Below are 18,196 nucleotides of genomic sequence, written 5' to 3' on the forward strand. Positions count from 1 at the left end.
GGAGAGAAGGCTTTGTTCACCAGATGGTGGGTTAGTCCCTGTGGGTTAGTCCTGGAGAAGGAATGTCTTATAGTTAAACATCAGGATGGAGGATTAAAAGACCTGGGATCTGTTCCTGGCTCTGTCACAGACTCACTCTGTGACCTTAGGCAAATCACTTCACTACTCTGGGCCTCAGTTTCCCCATCTGAAAAGTGGACACAATGCTGCTTCCCTGCTGTAATAACATACAGAGCCACAGACCTTCTTAAACAATGGGCTTTTATTTGGGAGCCATGCGCCACAAACAAAACAAGTGATCTCCTGGCTTCATTCTTGGAGACCCCTCACTTTTCTGGACTCTTAGGACAGCACTGAGGCATTGAGTGGCTCAACAGCATTGCTGCAAGCATGTCTCACTGCACCTCCATCTCAGCGGCAGGAGGAGACTTCCATCATCCCTGTCAGAGGGGGCCTTTAGGACTCAGCTGGAAGATGCTCGAAGAACGCAGTGTTGTTCTGACTAGCCTTTTAGCTCAGCAGTTGTACATGTATCTTCTGTCTCAGGGCACAAACAAAAATAGCACCAAGGTTTCTCCTCTGAGTCGTTAGTGGACAGTGGTTCAAATCACCAAAATGCCACTTAGTTCAACATGCTTCTCAGTCTGGGAGAGAAGTCCAGGGCTGGACTGAGGTACACTGGCAGAGCTGCATGTGAGATCCCAGGGCTGGATCAGCCTTGGTGGTGGTAGTGGGGCAGGTGGTGGGTCAGGACTGAGGGGCAGTAGCAGAGCTGGACATAGAGCGATCCCAGGGCTGGAACAAAGGGCACAGGCAGAGCTGTGAGGAGCAAGCTTTGTTCTAGCCAGGACTATCAGTCCCTCATTTTCAAGACACTTGCATTCACACAAAGCTATTTGACAGTGACTGCTGCTAACAACATAGAAAATGCTGCGGGTTGTTGTGTTAACCCCGTTGCTGCTTCACCAGAGAAACCAGCTCATTTCTGTTTGGCAGCGAAACAGCCCATCAAACAATGTGAACTGGACAGCCACCTGAAAGGTGCAAGCGGTTCTGACGCCGCAAGCCCCCAGCTTGATCCAGAAGTCTCCATTTCACTGAGCCTGCACTATCTGGATCCCTCAGGGCTGCGCTCTCTGTTTGATTGGCTGCCTGGGATGTACTCAGACATGCTCTGCCCACCCACGGCCATTCACCTCTTGCAGTGGCCAGGGGTTTGGAGTTCACATTTTGCAGCATCCACTTTCCAGGGCTGAGTCCATCCATTCTGAAGCTGAGGGGCACAACCAACCTCGGGGCCATGAAGTTCCAGGGGGTCTTCTTCCTTCTCTTTCTTTCCAATCTGCCCACAGCCAGAGGGACCCCGACTGGGAGCCAAGCCCAGGATATCCAAGTGCAGGAGAATTTCGACCCTGAACGGGTAACAACTGTCTAGCGCTTACATTAATTCTCAGGAGCAGATTAGAAAAGTGAAGTGTGTTTTGTCTCTAAAAATGCCAGTGTTTTCAGTCATCGTCTCAGGTCCTCTTCCAACAAGAGCTGGGCCAGAGCTGGAAAGGTCTCACTCTGACCCACATCAGGTAGGGGGGTACGGAGCTAGGGTGCTAGTCTGGGTGCACCTGTGATGAATGCATATTGGGATAGGTGCTGCATCTCACTGCAGACACCCTGATAGGAAGGGCTTAAGTGTGTGCAGAGGGGGAAGTGAATGAGTGAGCGTCTGTGATCTAACAGATACGGGCAATGCACCTTTCCCATGTAGGGTGCCCATGTACATGGCTGTGGGGCTGCAGGATTTGTATCAGACAGGGCACAATTTGCTTTGTGGAAAAGAATCCGCATAGACTGCAGTGGGAGCAACCAGTCAAGGGAATCTGAGGGGAAACTATCTTGTGGGCAGAGCTGTCACATGAACCAGTGCCAGTCTCTGGAGCCAAGTGGTCCCCGTCCGATTCCTTTTAAGTGGCGTTTAATAGACAACACTTTTTTCAAAGGCCACCCTGAGAAGGAGTCAGACTGCTTACCAGGCTGAGCCGTGGTGAGGCTGTCCGGGTCAGTGCAGCGTGTGTGGGGAAGAGAGCTCTCCATCGGCATAGCAGAACCACCACTGCGATGGGCAGAAGCTGTGTTGGCAGGAGAACCTCCCGCCGACAGAGCACGGTGCCCAGGAATGCTTATGTCACGTAACTTCTGTTATTGGGGGTGGAATGTTCACACCCTTGAGCAATATAAGTTTTGCCGACACCGGCTGTAGTGTAGACATAACCTAGGTATCTATCTAGGCCAGGGGTCCCCAAACTTTTTACCTCATGCCCCACCTTACCCCTGTCTATGCCCCTCCCTCCAGAGCCAGGGCCGGGAGTGGGGCTGAAGCTCCGGGATGGGGGGCAGACATGGATAGGGATAAGAAGGCCAAGGCTGGGGCCACAGCCAGGGGTGGGCCAGGAGCGGAGCCCTGAGGACTCCTGAGGGCTGGCAGCCAGGGCTGGCCGGGAGTGGAGCCCCAGGTGTGGGGCAAGCAGCCAGGGCTGGGGCCAGGAGCAGAGCTGGGTGGCGCTCCCTCCCCTCCTCCCATGTGGCCTTGCCTGGGCCCCAGCAGCACACCGGGCCCCAGCAGCACCTCCCCCTCCCCCCGCAAACGTTCTTCTGCCCACCCGCCAGGGGCATGCCCCACAGTCTGGGGACCTCTGATCTAGGCTTTGCACTGTGCATTAACTACTTTGTCTCTTCAGCCTTGGCACAAGCTGTTGGTCAGAGACATGGCTACAGGGCTGGCCCAGTGGTGTAATGCGCAGCTATGTGAGAATAAGGGTTTGGAGCTTGAGCCCAGCAGGGAAGGAACAGCTAGGATTCAGCAGCAGCTTTCCCTGCTGCCCCACCAGCAGAATCAGGAGGCAGTGGTCTGACACTACGTTGGGAGGGCAAGTAGAAGTGCATTAGCCAGATGTTTCTGGACAACCCACAGTGAAATGTTAATGATAACATTTAAATTGCAATCATTAGATTTTGGAATTCGTATACCTTGGAGATGTATGGCGTAGCTCACCCCTCTTAGCATTGTCATTGGTGCAGGCTGGCTGAAGACCAGGCAAGTCAGGCCTGGTTCACACTCCTAAAGCAGCCAGAAGAGCAGGGACCTGCTCCTGAAAAGCCTGTAACCCCACTGAAGTCCGTGGGATTTGTAGGGTCTCAGGCCCAGGCCCTCAGAGCTATTTGGGCACCTAAGCTGACCCTTGGTGCCCCACAAGATCAGGCTCATCAGTATTTTGCAATGAAAGTTTAAACTCTGCAGAAAACCCTGAAAATTCCCCAAATCCTCAGCAGAGGTGGAATGTCCCTGGCGGGCCTGTCTGGGGCACAGGTTGAGCAGTCACAGGCTGTGCTTTCCTTTCTCCTAGATCTACGGGAAATGGTACGACATTGCCACGGGCACAACGTGCACCTGGATGAAGCAATACAAGGATAAATTCAACATGGGCACGCTGGTACTGGGACCAGGGCTGACCAGTAATCGGATCAGCACCAACAGCACCAGACTCAGGTAGGCTCCCAGGAACTACTGTTCCCCAGTTACCCAAAACACAGGACGTACTGTGCACCCCGGAGCCTCAGAGCTGCAGCTCGCTCCAGTGGCCTGTTTCAGAGCTTCTGCCCCCTGCAGGTCCTACTGGCTTTAGCTGGATGGTCCTGAAAATTGGGCCCATTGCGATTCAGTATTGCAGGGGGCCGCTTACATGCCGCCTGCTGCAATGACGGACACATGGCTCCCCCGCCTGTGCCTGAGATTCACCAGCTACAAAATGGGGTTATCGCTAAACAGCCTATTCATAAAACCCCTTGAGCTCTGGGGGTGAAATGAGAGGAGAGTCTGGGCACAGCGGGAAGGAGCCAAAGGAGAAATTAACTCTCAATCGCAGGCATCTCTTGGTTGGAATTACACCCTGGAAGGAGGGAATGGATTTCAATGGAAGTACAAACATTCAAACCTCCCACGTGATTGTCAGGGAGCCCCTGAACAGACACACAAGTTGATTGCAGAGCTGTTATCTACTCCAGCTGAGGAGCAAGTGCAGCTTTGACTAATGCTGATGTTACTGGAGGTGCCTGGGACCTTTTGACTTGGAAGCATCAAAAGACGTTTACACAGGCTCCTCCCTGCTTCCAGCACCAAAGCCTAAAAAGCCTTAAAATGACAGTACAAAATAAAAGGAGGCAAAACTGCTTGGTACTGTCCCACTATACTAATCATGCAGGGTCAGATCCTGCTCCTTATTTCTCATCTGTGGAGGCCCAGGTCCACCAGACTCATTGGGACAGAAAGTAGTCGGGGGGGGGGGGGGGAGTTGAAGGTCTCTTGTGATGGGTGCTGGGGTGGGGGCAGGGCCAATGGATCCACTGCCTTAGGGGCCTACAGTGCATCACTTGGCAGTGACTAAAGAACTCTGGTGGCCCGTGATTGGAGTGGGACTGGGAATAGCTGCAGTTATTAGAGGTTTTCTCTCCCTTTCCCAGGCAAGGTGTCTGCACACAGGTTTCCGGAGAGTGCCAAAAAACCAACATACCTGGAAAATACACCTACTATAACCCCAGTAAGTGTGGGAAGGACAACTCTGCTTTTCTCCTAGAGCTGCATGTACTCAGAACCATTGGATGCAGAACCTGATGTAGAAAAAGAAGGGACGACAGCCCAGCTAGGATGGAATGAAGAGAAGGAAAATGCAACCAACCTGGGAAGTAAAGTCTAACATGGAAATCTAGTAGAGACTGTGAAACAATCTCCCAATGGAGTGGTAGAAGCTCCGTAGCTTAGGACATTTAAATCCAGGCTTTGGGATAAAGGTCCGAAGAAAGTAGTGCAGGGGCCAATCCTGTTCCAGATCTCTTCCTCCTCTAACTTTGAAGATCCCCGAACAGCAATCGTAATTAAAAGAGCCCTGTCAGTTTCTCTTTTGAATCAGTTTAAGTTGTTTATCACCCATTGTTTTTAACTCTCTTAGATGCAGTGAAGTTACCTGGGTATAAAATGAGAGTAATGCAGCAGTGAATCATGGCCAGTGAAATCAGGTCAGGTGCAGCGCATACACTGTGGGGTAGCCTTGGGGCCCTGCAAGGATGGTACATTCTCCCTGCAGTGAGGCCAGGTTAGCTCAAACTGTGGCAACTTCAAAGCCACCACGGCTTAGGCAGAAGCAGCCAGGTTCAGCAAAGAGCACAGGCTAGGACCCTGGCCCAGCTGCCTCATTTCATCTAGCCCACTTTCAAATGGCAGATTATCCCCTATTCCACGTCCCTTTAGAGAAGTGCCCTCTTGCAGCTGTGTGTGTATTTCCTTTTCTGCAGGCTGGGACGTGACCATCGACTTCTACGTGGTGCACACCAACTATGAGGAATACGCCGTCATTCTAATGCAGAAGAAAAGTAGCTTCGGACTGACCATTACAGCCAAACTCTATGGCAGGTGTCTGTGACCATGGCATCTGGCTGTGGTGCTGGCAAAGCGCTCAGGCCCCAGCATCCATCACGGGGTGACAGTGAGGCTGTTGCCCGGGTGTGATCTGACCTGCGTGGGGCTCCCCATCTGTTCCGAACTGGAGAGTCTGGCCCAGCCCAACTTTGGCCACAGTCCCCACACAATTATCCCCCCAATTAGGGGTCATCTGCTCTGGCTTTGGCAGGGTCTGCTCAGGAGAGGCCCAGGGCTAGGGTGTCAAGGGTTGTGTCTCATCAGGATTGAGGTGCAATACAAATATTGGTCCTTACAAGTACTTGGCCACTGCTGGGGACAGGCTGATGGAGCAAAGGTCTGACCTGATACTCTAAATGGTGTGCTCCTCACACTGAGCTGGGAGGGGGAAGCTTGCCCAGAGTGGGCCTGCCTTTAGCTACAGGAGCTTTGTGGGAGGGAAGAGGAGGTGGGATTTCAAACCCTCTCCCAACCCATACACCACTCACACACCTGCTGAAGTTTGGGTTCTCTCCAGGCAGGAGCCCGGAGCTGCGAGAAGGCCTTATTGTGGATTTCAGGCAGTTTGCTCAGGAGATGGGAATTCCTGAGGACTCCATCTTCATCATGATTAACAAAGGTAACCCATCTATGATCAGATGTCACTGCAGGGCCCCCCTCCTCCCCTCAGCCTCAGGCACCTCCATGGTCTCTATGTTCTGTTACTCGCCCGGTCTTCCCAGACCACACTCCAGCCCGATAGTAGGGAGGGAGAATGCAGCATGGCTGTGTGATGGGTTCCCCCCAGGGTGCCACCTGGAATTGGGGTACCACTGAGTCCACCTGACCCACAAACCTGGGTTCACTTGTATTGCTGTGACAGGGCCTCAAGCGCCCTCCAGCACACATACTGGTAGGGACACACCCAGCTGCAACTACACACACATGCTGAGATCTAGGGATTCTCTGCATGGGAAGGCTCCGCAAAGGCACCTCACACTTTCTAAGGTATGCGCCCCCCCTTTGGAGTGTAAACCCAAAATTATACCATCTTACACTGCACAGGGAACTGTACAGTGCAAGCTTAGGAAATTCACCCCCTCCCTCAATGTGGAGGAAGATATGCAACAGCTTACTACCCCCAGTTATAATTCCCATACACTGGTTTTAGACAAAACAAAAACAAGTTTATTAACTACAAAAGATAGATTTTAAGTGATTATAAGGGATAGCAAACAGATCACCTAGCAAATAAACTAAAACACAATCTAAGCCTAATATACGAAAGAGATTGGATGTCAGTAGCAAATTCTCACCCTAAGTTTTGTTTTAGGCAGTTGGTAGAGATTCTTGAGGGCAAGCTAAACTTGTTTGCAGCTCAAAACTCCAGGTATTTCTTTCACAGGCTACAAATCCCTCTAGCCTGGGTTCAGCCCTTCTTCCCTAGTCCAGTCTTTGTTTCTCAGGTGTTTCCAGCAATCTTCTTGGGCAGGGAGTCAGTGAAGAACCACAATTGTGTCACTCCCCTGCCTTAAATAGCTTTTGTATATGGCGGGAACCCTTTGTCTCTTAGTTTCCACACCCAGTCAGTGGAAAAACACTGGTATTTCAAGATGGAGTCCAGTACCAGGTGACTTGGTCACATGCCCCTGTAGGGACACAGCAGACATTACTCGGAGGCTGTTTGTAGCATCCTCAGGAAGTGTCCCCAGGAAGGCTCCCCGGTGGGAGATTAGCATCTTCTAAGACAGAGGTGATCAAACTACAGCCCGCGGGCCACATCTGGCCCATGGTACCATCCTGCCCAGCCCTTGAGCTCCTGGCTGGGGAGACTAGCCCCCAGCCCCTCCCCTGCTGTCCTTCCTCCCCAGCAGCCTCAGCTCACTGTGTCCCCAGCACTCTGGGTGGCAGGGCTGCAAGCTCCTGATGGGCAGCGCGGTGGCGTGGCTGGCTCCGGCCGGGCAGCACAGATCCAGTTCTGCTGCTCTGAGCGGCATGGTAAGGATGCAGGGATCAGGGGGGTTTGGATAAGGGGCAGGGAGTCCCAGGGGGCAGTCAGGGGACGGGGAGTGGTTGGATAGGTGTGGGAGTCCTGGGGGGCCTGTCAGGGATGAGGGTGTGGATAGGGGTCGGGGCAGTCAGGGGACAGGGAGCAGGGGGGGTTGGATGGGCGAGATCCCAAGGGGCAGTTAGGGGCAGGGGGTCCTGGGAGGAGGTGGTCAGGGGCAAGGATCGGGGGGGTTGGATGGGTAGGAGGTTCTGAGGGGGGCAATCAGGGGGTGAGAAGTGGGAGGGGGCAGATGGGGGCAGGGGCCAGGCTGTTTGGGGGCACAGCCTTCCCTACCCGGCCCTCCATACAGTTTCGGAACCCTGATGTGGCCCTTGAGCCAAAAAGTGTGCCCACCCCTGTTCTCAGACCTCTTGTTTTCCCTAATGGCTCTTCCCAGCGAGCCATCTAGACTGATTGCATTCTGTCTAGTGGGCATTCCCCAGATGTAAACACATTTGTAATAGATGCGTAGACAATATTCCTAACTTTAGATACCAACATGATACATCCACACAAATAGGATAATCACATTCAGTAAATCATGACCTTTCCAATGATATCTCACATGCCTTATCTGGCACAAAATACATCGTAATTATGCCATAATCATATCATAACAATATTACTATGAAGACTATGGGGTGTAGAACCACAGGCAGGTCAGAAGAGCCGAGCAGCCAGGGGCTTGAAGGGGTGGACAAGAGGCAGGAAAGTGGGAGAAAGGAAGAGACATCTGTGGTGAGTAAGAAGTAGCAGAGAGGAGCTGTGTGGAGACAAGGCGACTTGGCCGTCTCTGAATGGATCAGGCTCCCAGGCCCCACACACCTTCAGCTACAATCCAGAACAGAGCCGCATGATGGGCTCGAAGGTGCCCAGATGCTGTGGTGATGGGCACGGGTTAGTTAGATGGCTGCAGGCCTCCAGGAGGCTTAGGCATAGTGCACCCCCAAGCAGCATCATTTCCCACTAGTGTGAAGAATGGGAACCCTTGTCCTCATTCCCAGCCCCGACATGTCAGCAGCACCCTCGCTCGTTGCTGGGTGATTGCCCCACACACGCTGCCCAGCTCCTGAATGCCAGGAGTTCCCCGGCAGGGAGGGGGAGTTCCTCATACTACGCCCATTTGTGCTCCCTACCGACGAGGTTGCATACGTTTCCACTGATGAGTTAGACAGAATCCCCTCCATGAGCTCATGCACTAGCTGGCCAGAGAGGTCCCTGGTGAATGACAGTCCGCCCACAGCCCCCCCTGCTCAGCTCATTGCAGCCGCAGCTCTGCTGAGCCCCCACGGTGGAGAAGGAAAGGGACAAGAACCAGGGACTGAACTGTCCATATGGCTGTACCAGGGTGGCTTGCGCAATGGCTGAGTGTGCAATGCGGGGAGGGTGAGTGCCTGGGGAGAGCAGCAAGAGGCTGCAGTGGGGGAAGCTGTTGCAGAGTGTGATGAAAGGCTTCTGCAGAGAGGTGCCTGAGACCAGGCAGTTGCCCTAGGCCAGGAGCCTGGCAGGAGGAAGAGAAACTGTATATTGGGAGGACTCTGATGTGGATTTTGAGTTTTATTTGTAATTTATTTCATATGAATAAACCCAGTCCCCAAGGAGGAGTCCTTCTGGCCAAGGGAAGGCCTGGGGGATGTTTTATTTGAACACTCCAAGAGGGGAAACTGAGGCAAACTATCTGTAGTGTGATCCTAGGCCCCAAAGGGGAGCATGGGCTGTGGCATTGGAAGGGCTGAACTACTAAGACCCACAGTCACTCTGCATTTGAATCACCTGATGGGGAGCTCCCTGAGGACACAGGAGGTAACTGCCCTGCCCTGCTTGGCACTGGGGAGGCCTTGGCTGGAGAGCTGTGTGCAGTTCTGGGCGCTGCACGTTAGGAAAGATGTAAGGAAAGGTTCAGAAAACTGAGCCCGCCTAGTCTTGAGAAACAAACCCTGAGTCGGGATCTGACAACAGGCTTCAGACATGTTAAGGGCTGTTATAAAGATCAGTGTCCACGAAGGCAAGACAAGAAGGAACGGGGGTAATCTGCAGCAAAGGAGATTTAGGCTGGATGTTAGGACAGTGAAGCACTAGAATAGGTTCGTGAGGGAGGTTGCGGAATCCCTGTCTTTGGAGGGATTAAGAACCGGTTGGACAGACCCCGTCAGGGATGGGGGAGAGGTACTTGGTCCTGTTTGGCTGGATGAGATGGCCTCTCCAGGTCCCTTCCAGCCCCACACTTCTCTGGTTCTAGACGCTGAACTGCCCCCACCTGCTCATGCCAGGCACTGTACAGCTGTGGCCGTGCGGGTGGGCTTGCAATTTCAGGGTGATGCAATCCAAACAGAAGTGTAAGCATTGGGTGATTGATGGGTGAGTAAAAGGCCAGAGGGGAGGGTAAGGAAATCACAGACGTTCTATGCAGGAAACTCTCCTGATGGGGGCAGGCAGGGTAGGTCTCAGCCTTTCTGTTCATGTGCTATATGGGGACAGGGCTGTATTGACACAGATATGCAGCACGGTCCATGAGAGCCTTGCCAGCCTATTCCCTAGCAATGCCTGGTATTAAAGCCTGGGGCTGCCTTAACATCTGTCACATAGGTCTTGGGTGGTGGGGGAGAATCCAAGGGCCCAACCAGCTGCACCTGCCCATTCCTCCTGCCCTCACTCTGCCCGCTCTTGCCTTCGCCAGCTCCATGTAGTTCAGACTCCACCCGCAACAAGGGGCCATGGAGATAGCATGGAACAATGGTGGGATTCCTAGGCTTCGCTCTGTGTGCAGACATTGGGGGGAGCTTGGGGCCTCCTAGAAGTCCACAGAGAGTGCATGTGTCCTGCGATGATAGAGGCAAACTGCACAGAGTTGGGCAGGCCAGTTAGGAGCTGCCTCTCCATCCGTTTCCAACTCCTATCTCCCATCCTACTAACGCTCTTCTGTCCCGTCCCTTGGTGCAGGTGAATGTGTTCCCAGCGAGACCCAACCTGAACCCCAGGTGAGTTGCGGGGCTGGAAGGAACCTCACAAGCTGAATTTCCTGGGTCTTCAGAGAATTGCGCTGGAGCATTAGGCATCCCTCCAGAAAATGCAGTCTGGATTTCCACGTTCATTGTGGTGACCAGGCCGCTGGGTTAAGGGGGTGCATGCTGCTTAGGCTGGCAGCTCTTCAGAAGGGCCCAGCCTGGCTTTCTCAGCCACCTTGGGAGATGGCCCTTCACCAGCACTGACGTCCCCTGATGCGCTTGTATCCCTGATGACAGTAGCCCTTGTAAGGAGCCTAGGGTACAGTGGAACGAAATGCGCGCGAGGGATTAACTTCTAAGCAGAGGCAAGACCCCATGAAGACTCCGCTTTGTTACATTTGATTTTACTTTAATGTTCCATGTTTGGTGCAAGTAGCTAGTTCTGGATCCGGGCGGCCCTGCCGTCCACCTATGTGCCCCACCTGGACTCAGAGGGACCCTCTTTGAAGAGAGAGAAGGCATGTCAGTATCTGTGGCCTGTTTAAACCTTAGGGCCAAGCCCTCAGCTGGGTAAATTGGTGCCAATTGGTACCAACAGCCCCTCAATTAGTCTCAGCTGTAGTGGAGGTTATTTGTGAGACACTTGCTCAGTAGGAAGTGGTCTGAGACCACTAAATGCATGGCATAAAGGGGCTATCAAATGGCCAATAACTTTTAGGTGACAAAGAGGCGAAAGGCTTCATGTCCCATTACCTGTCCCAGCTCCTGCCAAATCGCAGGATGACCTAACGTACTTTTTCACATAACACACACTTAGTCTGTGGAACTCACTGCTACAAGATATCACGGAGGCCAAGAGCAGAGCCAAACTTCACTGACTGGCGCTGTGACTCCAGGTCATGCCACTTGGCTTGCGGGTCCTCTCGAACGGGGCACCCAGTGCAAGCTGCAGCTCTTTGTTCTACGGCCCTGGTAGCCCGTTCTTAGGGGTGCACAAATTCCTTTGCCTGATAGACGACAGCTGCTCGCTTCGTTACTGACGGCGCTGCTCGGGTTGGCTCCGTGGGTGCCTCTGTGCAGCCCAGCCGCTGTGCTAGCTCTGGTGAAGCTGAAATAGCAGCATGGCCACTGTGACACGGATGGACTAGCCACGTGAGTGCAGTCCCATGCGTCCCCCAGGGACGTACTTGGGCAGCTGGCTGGAGCCCACCCGCCAGGAGCAGAGAGAGCCAGAGCTAGGATGGACACCCCCAGCTGTCCCCTCCTCCCCCCGCTGGTACATCCACTCGAGCCGGGACGACCCCTCCCCAGCTGACCCCCCATACATCTACCCAAACTGGGACTGACACCCCCCCCCCCCCCCCAGCTGTTCCCAGGGGTGAAGAGGGAGCGGAAGCTGCAGAATGCTGCAGAAGCTCTGTTAGAAATCCCAGTGATTTCCTGGGCCCATCCTTCACTTGGGAGAATAGGTTCCGCCCATGGACCTGCTCCTGCTCCCAGCAGGGTTGCGTGTCCCTCATCTTATAGGCCTGGGGAATTTCTGCGTTCGTTGCCATCCTTGGAAAGATGCTGGGACTTATGGCTCACGGTTGTTCCATTGCATTGTCGATGGAAACTTATTCACCTAATAGGCTGCTCTTTCTTCTGTGTGCAGAGGTCTCGGAGAGCTGTCCTGCCTGAGCAAGAGGGCTCAGCTGCAGGTCCCCTGCTACCACTCAGCAGCAAAAAGGAAGGTCTGTACAAAGATGGCGTCTCTGCACGGTGGGGTGGGGTGGGATGAAGTTATCACCACTCTCTGGGGACGGCTGGAGTACTCCCACTGGAACTCTTCTCCTTCTGCTTGGAAAAGGGATGGCTGTGCACAGACCTCAGCAGGAGCAGAAATACAGAATAAATTCATGTTGAAAACCTCGATTTTTACCTGCAATAGCTTTTCTAGGCAGCCAGGTGCTATCACTTTAAAGTCTCCTGCCTCGGGACCTTCCAGGGCTACTGGCAACTGCAGTGTGGCCATCAGAGAGCTGGGACTCTCTGCCTTTTCCTGTGGGACACAGCTTCCTATGCTACAAACCTGCCCCTAGTCCAGATCTAACCATTGCTTCCCCTGCCCCACAGAGCTGGGTGATCTCCATGGGAAATCCCACAGGTGGGGGAAAGCAGCACATGGAAATGGGAGATGTTTGAATCTCCTCAGAGGTTTGGGGGTTAGGCTATGTCCCCGGGGAGACAGCTCAGTGGGCAGAGGGAAGGGGACACGGCCATGTAGCCCCTGGATGTCACCATCACACACCATGTGGTTCTGTGGCCGTAAAATGCAGCTCACTAGGATCAACCCTCTTGATGTGTTCAGATTTCTGCCGGCTGAATAAAGATGTGGGCCCCTGTATGGGGATGAAAGTTCGGTTCTTCTACAACTCCTCTTCTATGGCCTGTGAGATCTTCCACTATGGCGGCTGTCTTGGGAATGGGAACAACTTCCCTTCGGAAAAGGAGTGTCTTCAGACCTGCAGAACCGAGGGTAAGGGGGGGAAGCCCTTTAAAGTCCAAGCAACCGTCTGTGCAGTCCCTGGCCAGTGCAGGAGGGGCAGATTTCACCATCCCTCTGATCTGTGGGCCCCCAGCCTTTTGCTCCTCCTTTGTGGCCAAGGCTTCCTGCTTCAGAGCTCTTTCCTTGTTCAAGTGACCCAGGCTCCGTGCCGGGGGGAAGTGACACATTCATGTGCTGTCAGTGTGGAGGGAGCTCAGTGCAGTGGGGACAGCTCTGAGAAATCAGCCAGGGGCCAAAATGAGACAAGACGGCATCCGTGTCCAAGGCCCGACTGCAGGAGGTGACTTGAAAATGGAGAGGTGGCGAGATCTGATTTTTGTGATTCAGGGGCCAAAGCAAAACCCATCTGTTTTGGATCCAACAAAACGATTCCTTTGACCCAAAATGAAATTATTTTTGGTGTTTCATTTTGGGTCATTTTTGGGTGGTTTTCACCTTTTGTTTAATATTAGCTATATTTCTAAAGGAAACACAATTTTAAAATAAAACTCGAAACATTTCATACTGAAATGGCTGAAACAAGTTGTTTTCTTGTTTTCTAACAATTTTTTCCTTTTCTTTTTTTGGAGGCTGAAACTATTCACTGAATTCGACCCAAATTTGCAAATAGTTTCAGTGCCCCCCAAAAAGCATTTTTCAGTGAAATTTACTGTTTGCCATAAAAGACCTGATCCGGTTAACTTCCCAAGTCTCCCCCCTGGATTACCCTGGGGCCTTCAGCCACAGCTATCCCCAACAATCAATATAAGATACTCAGCCGCAGGGCGGGCAGCACAATGAGCCTAACCAAACACGCCCTGTGGCGAGCCTGGCTGATTGTGGTCAGGGAATTGTGGGTTTGTCCTTGTGCCACTGCCCCAACTGCTGTACTGTTGTGGTGTCTTGCACCTTTCCAACCTCTCTGCCCTGAACTGCTGCACTGGGCTCAGAGCAACTCTGGGAAATCCGTTCCAGTCCATCTCTGTGGAGTGAAATGAGGGGATGGAGAGAACATGCCTAGATACTACGGTGATGGGCTCTCTAGAAAGGCTCTCTAGAAAGGCCTCAGGTCCGGGCTACACCCACTGCATGCATCCTATTCCCTCCACGGGCTCCCGGTCCATAACTGGGGGCGGGCCCAGGCCTTGGGCCTGGGAAGAATGGTGCTCCACTTTCTCCCCTCTTGTCTCTTTCTCCCAGCGGCCTGCAGGTTACCCATAGTTCCAGGGCCCTGTCAGCAACCAGTGATGCTCTGGGCCTTTGACGCAAGCCAGGGCAAGTGCACTATCTTCAACTATGGAGGCTGCCAGGGCAACGGGAACAAGTTTTACACGGAGAAGGAGTGCAAGGAGTACTGCGGGGTCCCAGCAGACGGTACGGCTCGCACGGTACTACCTCAAAGCTAACTCTCCTGCAGCAGCCATCGGCTCCGGCCCTCTCCGCCCACCAGCATTTGCAGCTCGGGGAAGTTGGTTCTTCCACTAAGGATGTAACCTGACACCGCAGCAGACACCCGGTCTCTCTACCCCCTCAGCCCTGCCCCCAGATTTTCTCGCTTCAGGCACTGGCTTCCTCTGGGCGCCCCCCACCCCAGCTCCATCCCAGGCCTCCCAGGGACATACCAGCTGCTTCCAGGAGCTGCCTGAGGCCGGAGTCTGAACCCTGTACCTCCTTCTGCACCCCAACCCCCTGCCCCAGCTCTGAGCTCCCTCCTGCACCCAAACTTGAGCCTGGAGCCCCTCCCCACCTCCTCCTGCACTCCAAACCCCTCGGCCTCAGCCTGGAGCCCCCTCCTGCACCCCAAACCCCTCATCCTTGGCCCAGCCGAAGCTCTCACCCCTTCCCGCCTCCAACCCCCTGCCTCAGCCCAGTGAAAAATGAGCAAGGGTGAGGGAGAGCGAGAGACCGAGGGAGGAGGGATGGAGTGGGCGGGGCCTTGAAGAAGGGGCGGGGCAGGGTGAGGCAGGGGGCGGGACAAGGGTGTTCGGATTTGTGCAAATAGAAAGGCGGCAACCCTACTGCCAGTGGGTGCTCAACACCCACTCATTTGTTTTCGTGCTCCGGAGCTGGAGCACCCACAGAGTTGGTGCCTATGCCTCTCACGTCCTCTTTCCTGCCCTGCTCAGAGGTGCCACGGCTGCACACAGGTCTCCCCCTGGGGTGAAAATCCCCACACCTGGGCCCCCCTTCTCTCCCCTCAGTCTCCTATTGTCTTTTGCTTTGCCTGCCCCCGCTGGTGAGTGAGCAGAGTTAACCATCTGAAACCATAACAAGAGCTTGGCACTAATGTTGCATCAGTGACTGGGAAGTGAGTGATCATGCCCTGTGATAAAAGCGGGAGCCATGCCTCCTGGTTAGCACAGGAGCTGGTGCCCAGAGTCAGAACCAGAGCCAAGGGTCAGAACCGACGTCACCTGGAGTGAGACAAGGCAGGAGCAGGGCTGGCAGTGAACAAGAGCTATCACAGTCGGGAGCGAATGCTCTGAGCAGCCACTAAACTGCCACTGCTGGGCTTAAGACTGGTCTGCTGGCTTTTCTCATTGGCTACAGGCCAGCTGCACTCGTTAGGTTACCCGGAGACTGGCTCTGTGGCAGGCCCTGCTTCCTGCCATGCAGCACTTTTCAGCAGTCCTTTACATCTGTGGAGAATAGGTTGCTCCTTTTTAATAGGCAGGGAAACTGAGGCACACCACAGAGACAGGCTAGTGCCAACATTATCAAACTTGGTGCCTACAGTTAAGTATCTAAATCCATATATAAAAGCCTGGATTTCAGGCCTGAGTCCCTGCAGCTCCAAGTAAAGGCAACACGCTGGAAAATCTGGCTGGTTCTATTCACAGTGTGCCTGGTTTATGGCTCTAGGGCAGTGGTTCCCAAACTTTAACAACCTGTGAACCCCTTTCACTAAAATGTCAAGTCTCGTGATCCCCCTTCTAAAAATGAATATTTCCAGGGATTCTCTCCTTTACCTGTGTATAAATTATAAAAGCAGTGATCTTGGAAATATAAAATTTGTTTTTATGACATGCTTATTACACACTATTTATTATTAATTTATCATTACAGTATTTTTATTACATTATGAAAACAGCAACACTCTTCCCAGATCTCACTTTCGTAGCTTGTATCACTTTGAATAAGCCTGTTATAAGACAAGGCTCCTAGGTTTCATCAAGGAGTATCAGGTGTGAAACAGCATGAACGGATTTAAGAAGCCAACTCAGAGAGTTCCTTCTACACAAGCATTCAGGTCTTGAGCAGTCCAGGCAAATGACGCATGTTCCAACAAAGCTTAAACTTGTTCTTCATAATCATTTTAAAAACAATACTAGCTGCCTATTTAATTTTAAAAACAGCAAAAAATATCCACCTCCCTTTCTATTTCTTACTTTCTTTCTTCAAGAATCTTGAAGTGTGATAGATATGCTTGCTTTAATCTGCTTTGCTCTTGGAAGTCCAGGGGCTCCGGGCTGCTCGCCCCATGCTGCCCGGGGTCCCTAGGGACAGCTCTGTCGGCCATTAGGGAATTTTTTCCCTGAGAATCCCTGTAACATTTCACGAACCCCAGTTTGGGAACCACAACTCTATGTGCTCACTGCAGGCACCCACCTTGGAAAGTGTTTTCCTAAGTGACTTTCTCGTGGTCACTTGAGCCAGTGGCAGAAGCAGGAACAGAATTTAGGTATCCTTTTGGCCAGTTCCCTACTCTAGCCAGTAGGTATTACTCCCCTCTGGGTTGGTCTTGAATGCGTCAACAGCTCTGTTACACGATGCACTTAGCTCTGAGCTGCTATTGGCAAATAGGTTTCCATTAACCACTTGGCTTCTGCCTCCTGTCACAGGTACATCCCAGATCTGCCAGGTACCCAGCCCAGTGCCAGTATCTCAAGGGAAAGTTGGCAGACCCTGCTGAGCTCTGATGGGAAGAAGGACTAATTCTGGGGTCATATCATGTGCCAGCTGTGTGGGTCAAGGATTAAGGAAGTCATGTCTGTGATGGAAGGGAGGGTCTTGCAGCTCACCTGTTCCCCACTGAGTGTACCTTGGGCTGGATGAGGGCTCCAGCCACTGGCAAGCGGCTATGCTATTGCTCAGGAGTTTCACATACATAGCGACTGTCAACCTGCTGCTGCCATTGCCTTTCTGCAGTGGAGGCCCTGTCAGGCAGGCCTCGCTCTCCATGAGCTCAGAGTCTTTGGCCTAAGTAGGGAATGTCGAATCTGCCCCTGTGTACCCGAGCCTCTGGTGATGGACCCCTTAGAAATCCCATAGATGAGAAACCAATGAAGACATTCAAAAGGCCCCGAGAAGCATTTGGAAGGGAGAGTGGCTGCTGCAGGGTACAGACTCTGGGGCTGATGGTCAGGCTGATCTCAGTAGGCAGCAGTATTATCCTGCACTGCAGCTGGGACTGGGCTTCCCGGCATGGGCTGGCAGATAGGTGCTAGGTCTGCTCGAGCTAGCACACTAAAAATAGCAGGGTGGCCGGGGGGCAGCTTGGGATAGCCACTGCGTCTGTCCCTGGGGGTCCGGGCGAGTTTGTAGTCAGGTGGCTGGCCTGAGCTAATGGCTGGTGACACTGCTATTTAGCACGCTGGCTCAAGCGGAGCTAGTGTGTGTGTACCGATGCTGGGAAGCACCCTCCCAGGGGGTGCAGACCTGTGACCCCACTGAAAGAAATTGTTTCCTAATTCCGTGTCTGTATTGATCGAACAGTTCTGGTGTCGGCGGGACTCCACGGCTGCCTGTCCAGCACTCACACCATGCGCATGGCCACGGCCTCTGGGTGCGTGCGCAGCTCTGTGCATAGCCTGTGGTGACCCGTTTTCTCCCTTTTCTTATAGGAGAGGAGGAGTTTCTGGGTTTGTCCAACTGAAGGGGACCCGGGGACGGGGAGTGACAGCTGGAATCGCTAAAAAGCCCCAGCAGGGAGCCCCTGCTAGGAGAGCATTTGGAATAATGTTTGTGCTGATTGTGTGCAGATCAGGTTCAATGAACAGGAAATCTCTCTCAAATAAACAATGATAAATGAGCATAGTGTGTGTGTGCACACATCCCTTGGGCTTTCTTCTTGGTCTTCCCCTTATCCCATCACCAAGATGTGTAAGCATCTGCCACCATCAGCTGTCCGAGGCAGCACTAAGAGCCACTAGCTCCCCATCTTCTTTGATGCAATCCATCCATCACTTCCGACTCTCTTTCCCACCACCCTCTCCTGCCATGCTCCCTTC

The 18,196-nt window shown here is 53.0% G+C and overlaps 1 protein-coding gene across 1 annotated transcript; it reads left to right on the top strand.

Annotated features, from left to right (window-relative positions):
• Window positions 1-1,300: 1,300 nt before the first annotated feature.
• Window positions 1,301-17,841, top strand: AMBP (alpha-1-microglobulin/bikunin precursor). Its single transcript, XM_077836045.1, has 10 exons — window positions 1,301-1,420; window positions 3,399-3,541; window positions 4,513-4,589; window positions 5,341-5,458; window positions 5,986-6,083; window positions 10,434-10,471; window positions 12,093-12,171; window positions 12,789-12,956; window positions 14,166-14,339; window positions 17,810-17,841. The coding sequence occupies exons 1-10, from the start codon at window positions 1,301-1,303 to the stop codon at window positions 17,839-17,841; spliced, it is 1,047 nt and encodes a 348-aa protein (XP_077692171.1).
• Window positions 17,842-18,196: the final 355 nt, after the last annotated feature.

The sequence above is a fragment of the Eretmochelys imbricata genome, chromosome 16, assembly GCF_965152235.1.
Source record: "Eretmochelys imbricata isolate rEreImb1 chromosome 16, rEreImb1.hap1, whole genome shotgun sequence".
Classification (NCBI taxonomy): Eukaryota; Metazoa; Chordata; order Testudines; family Cheloniidae; genus Eretmochelys; species Eretmochelys imbricata.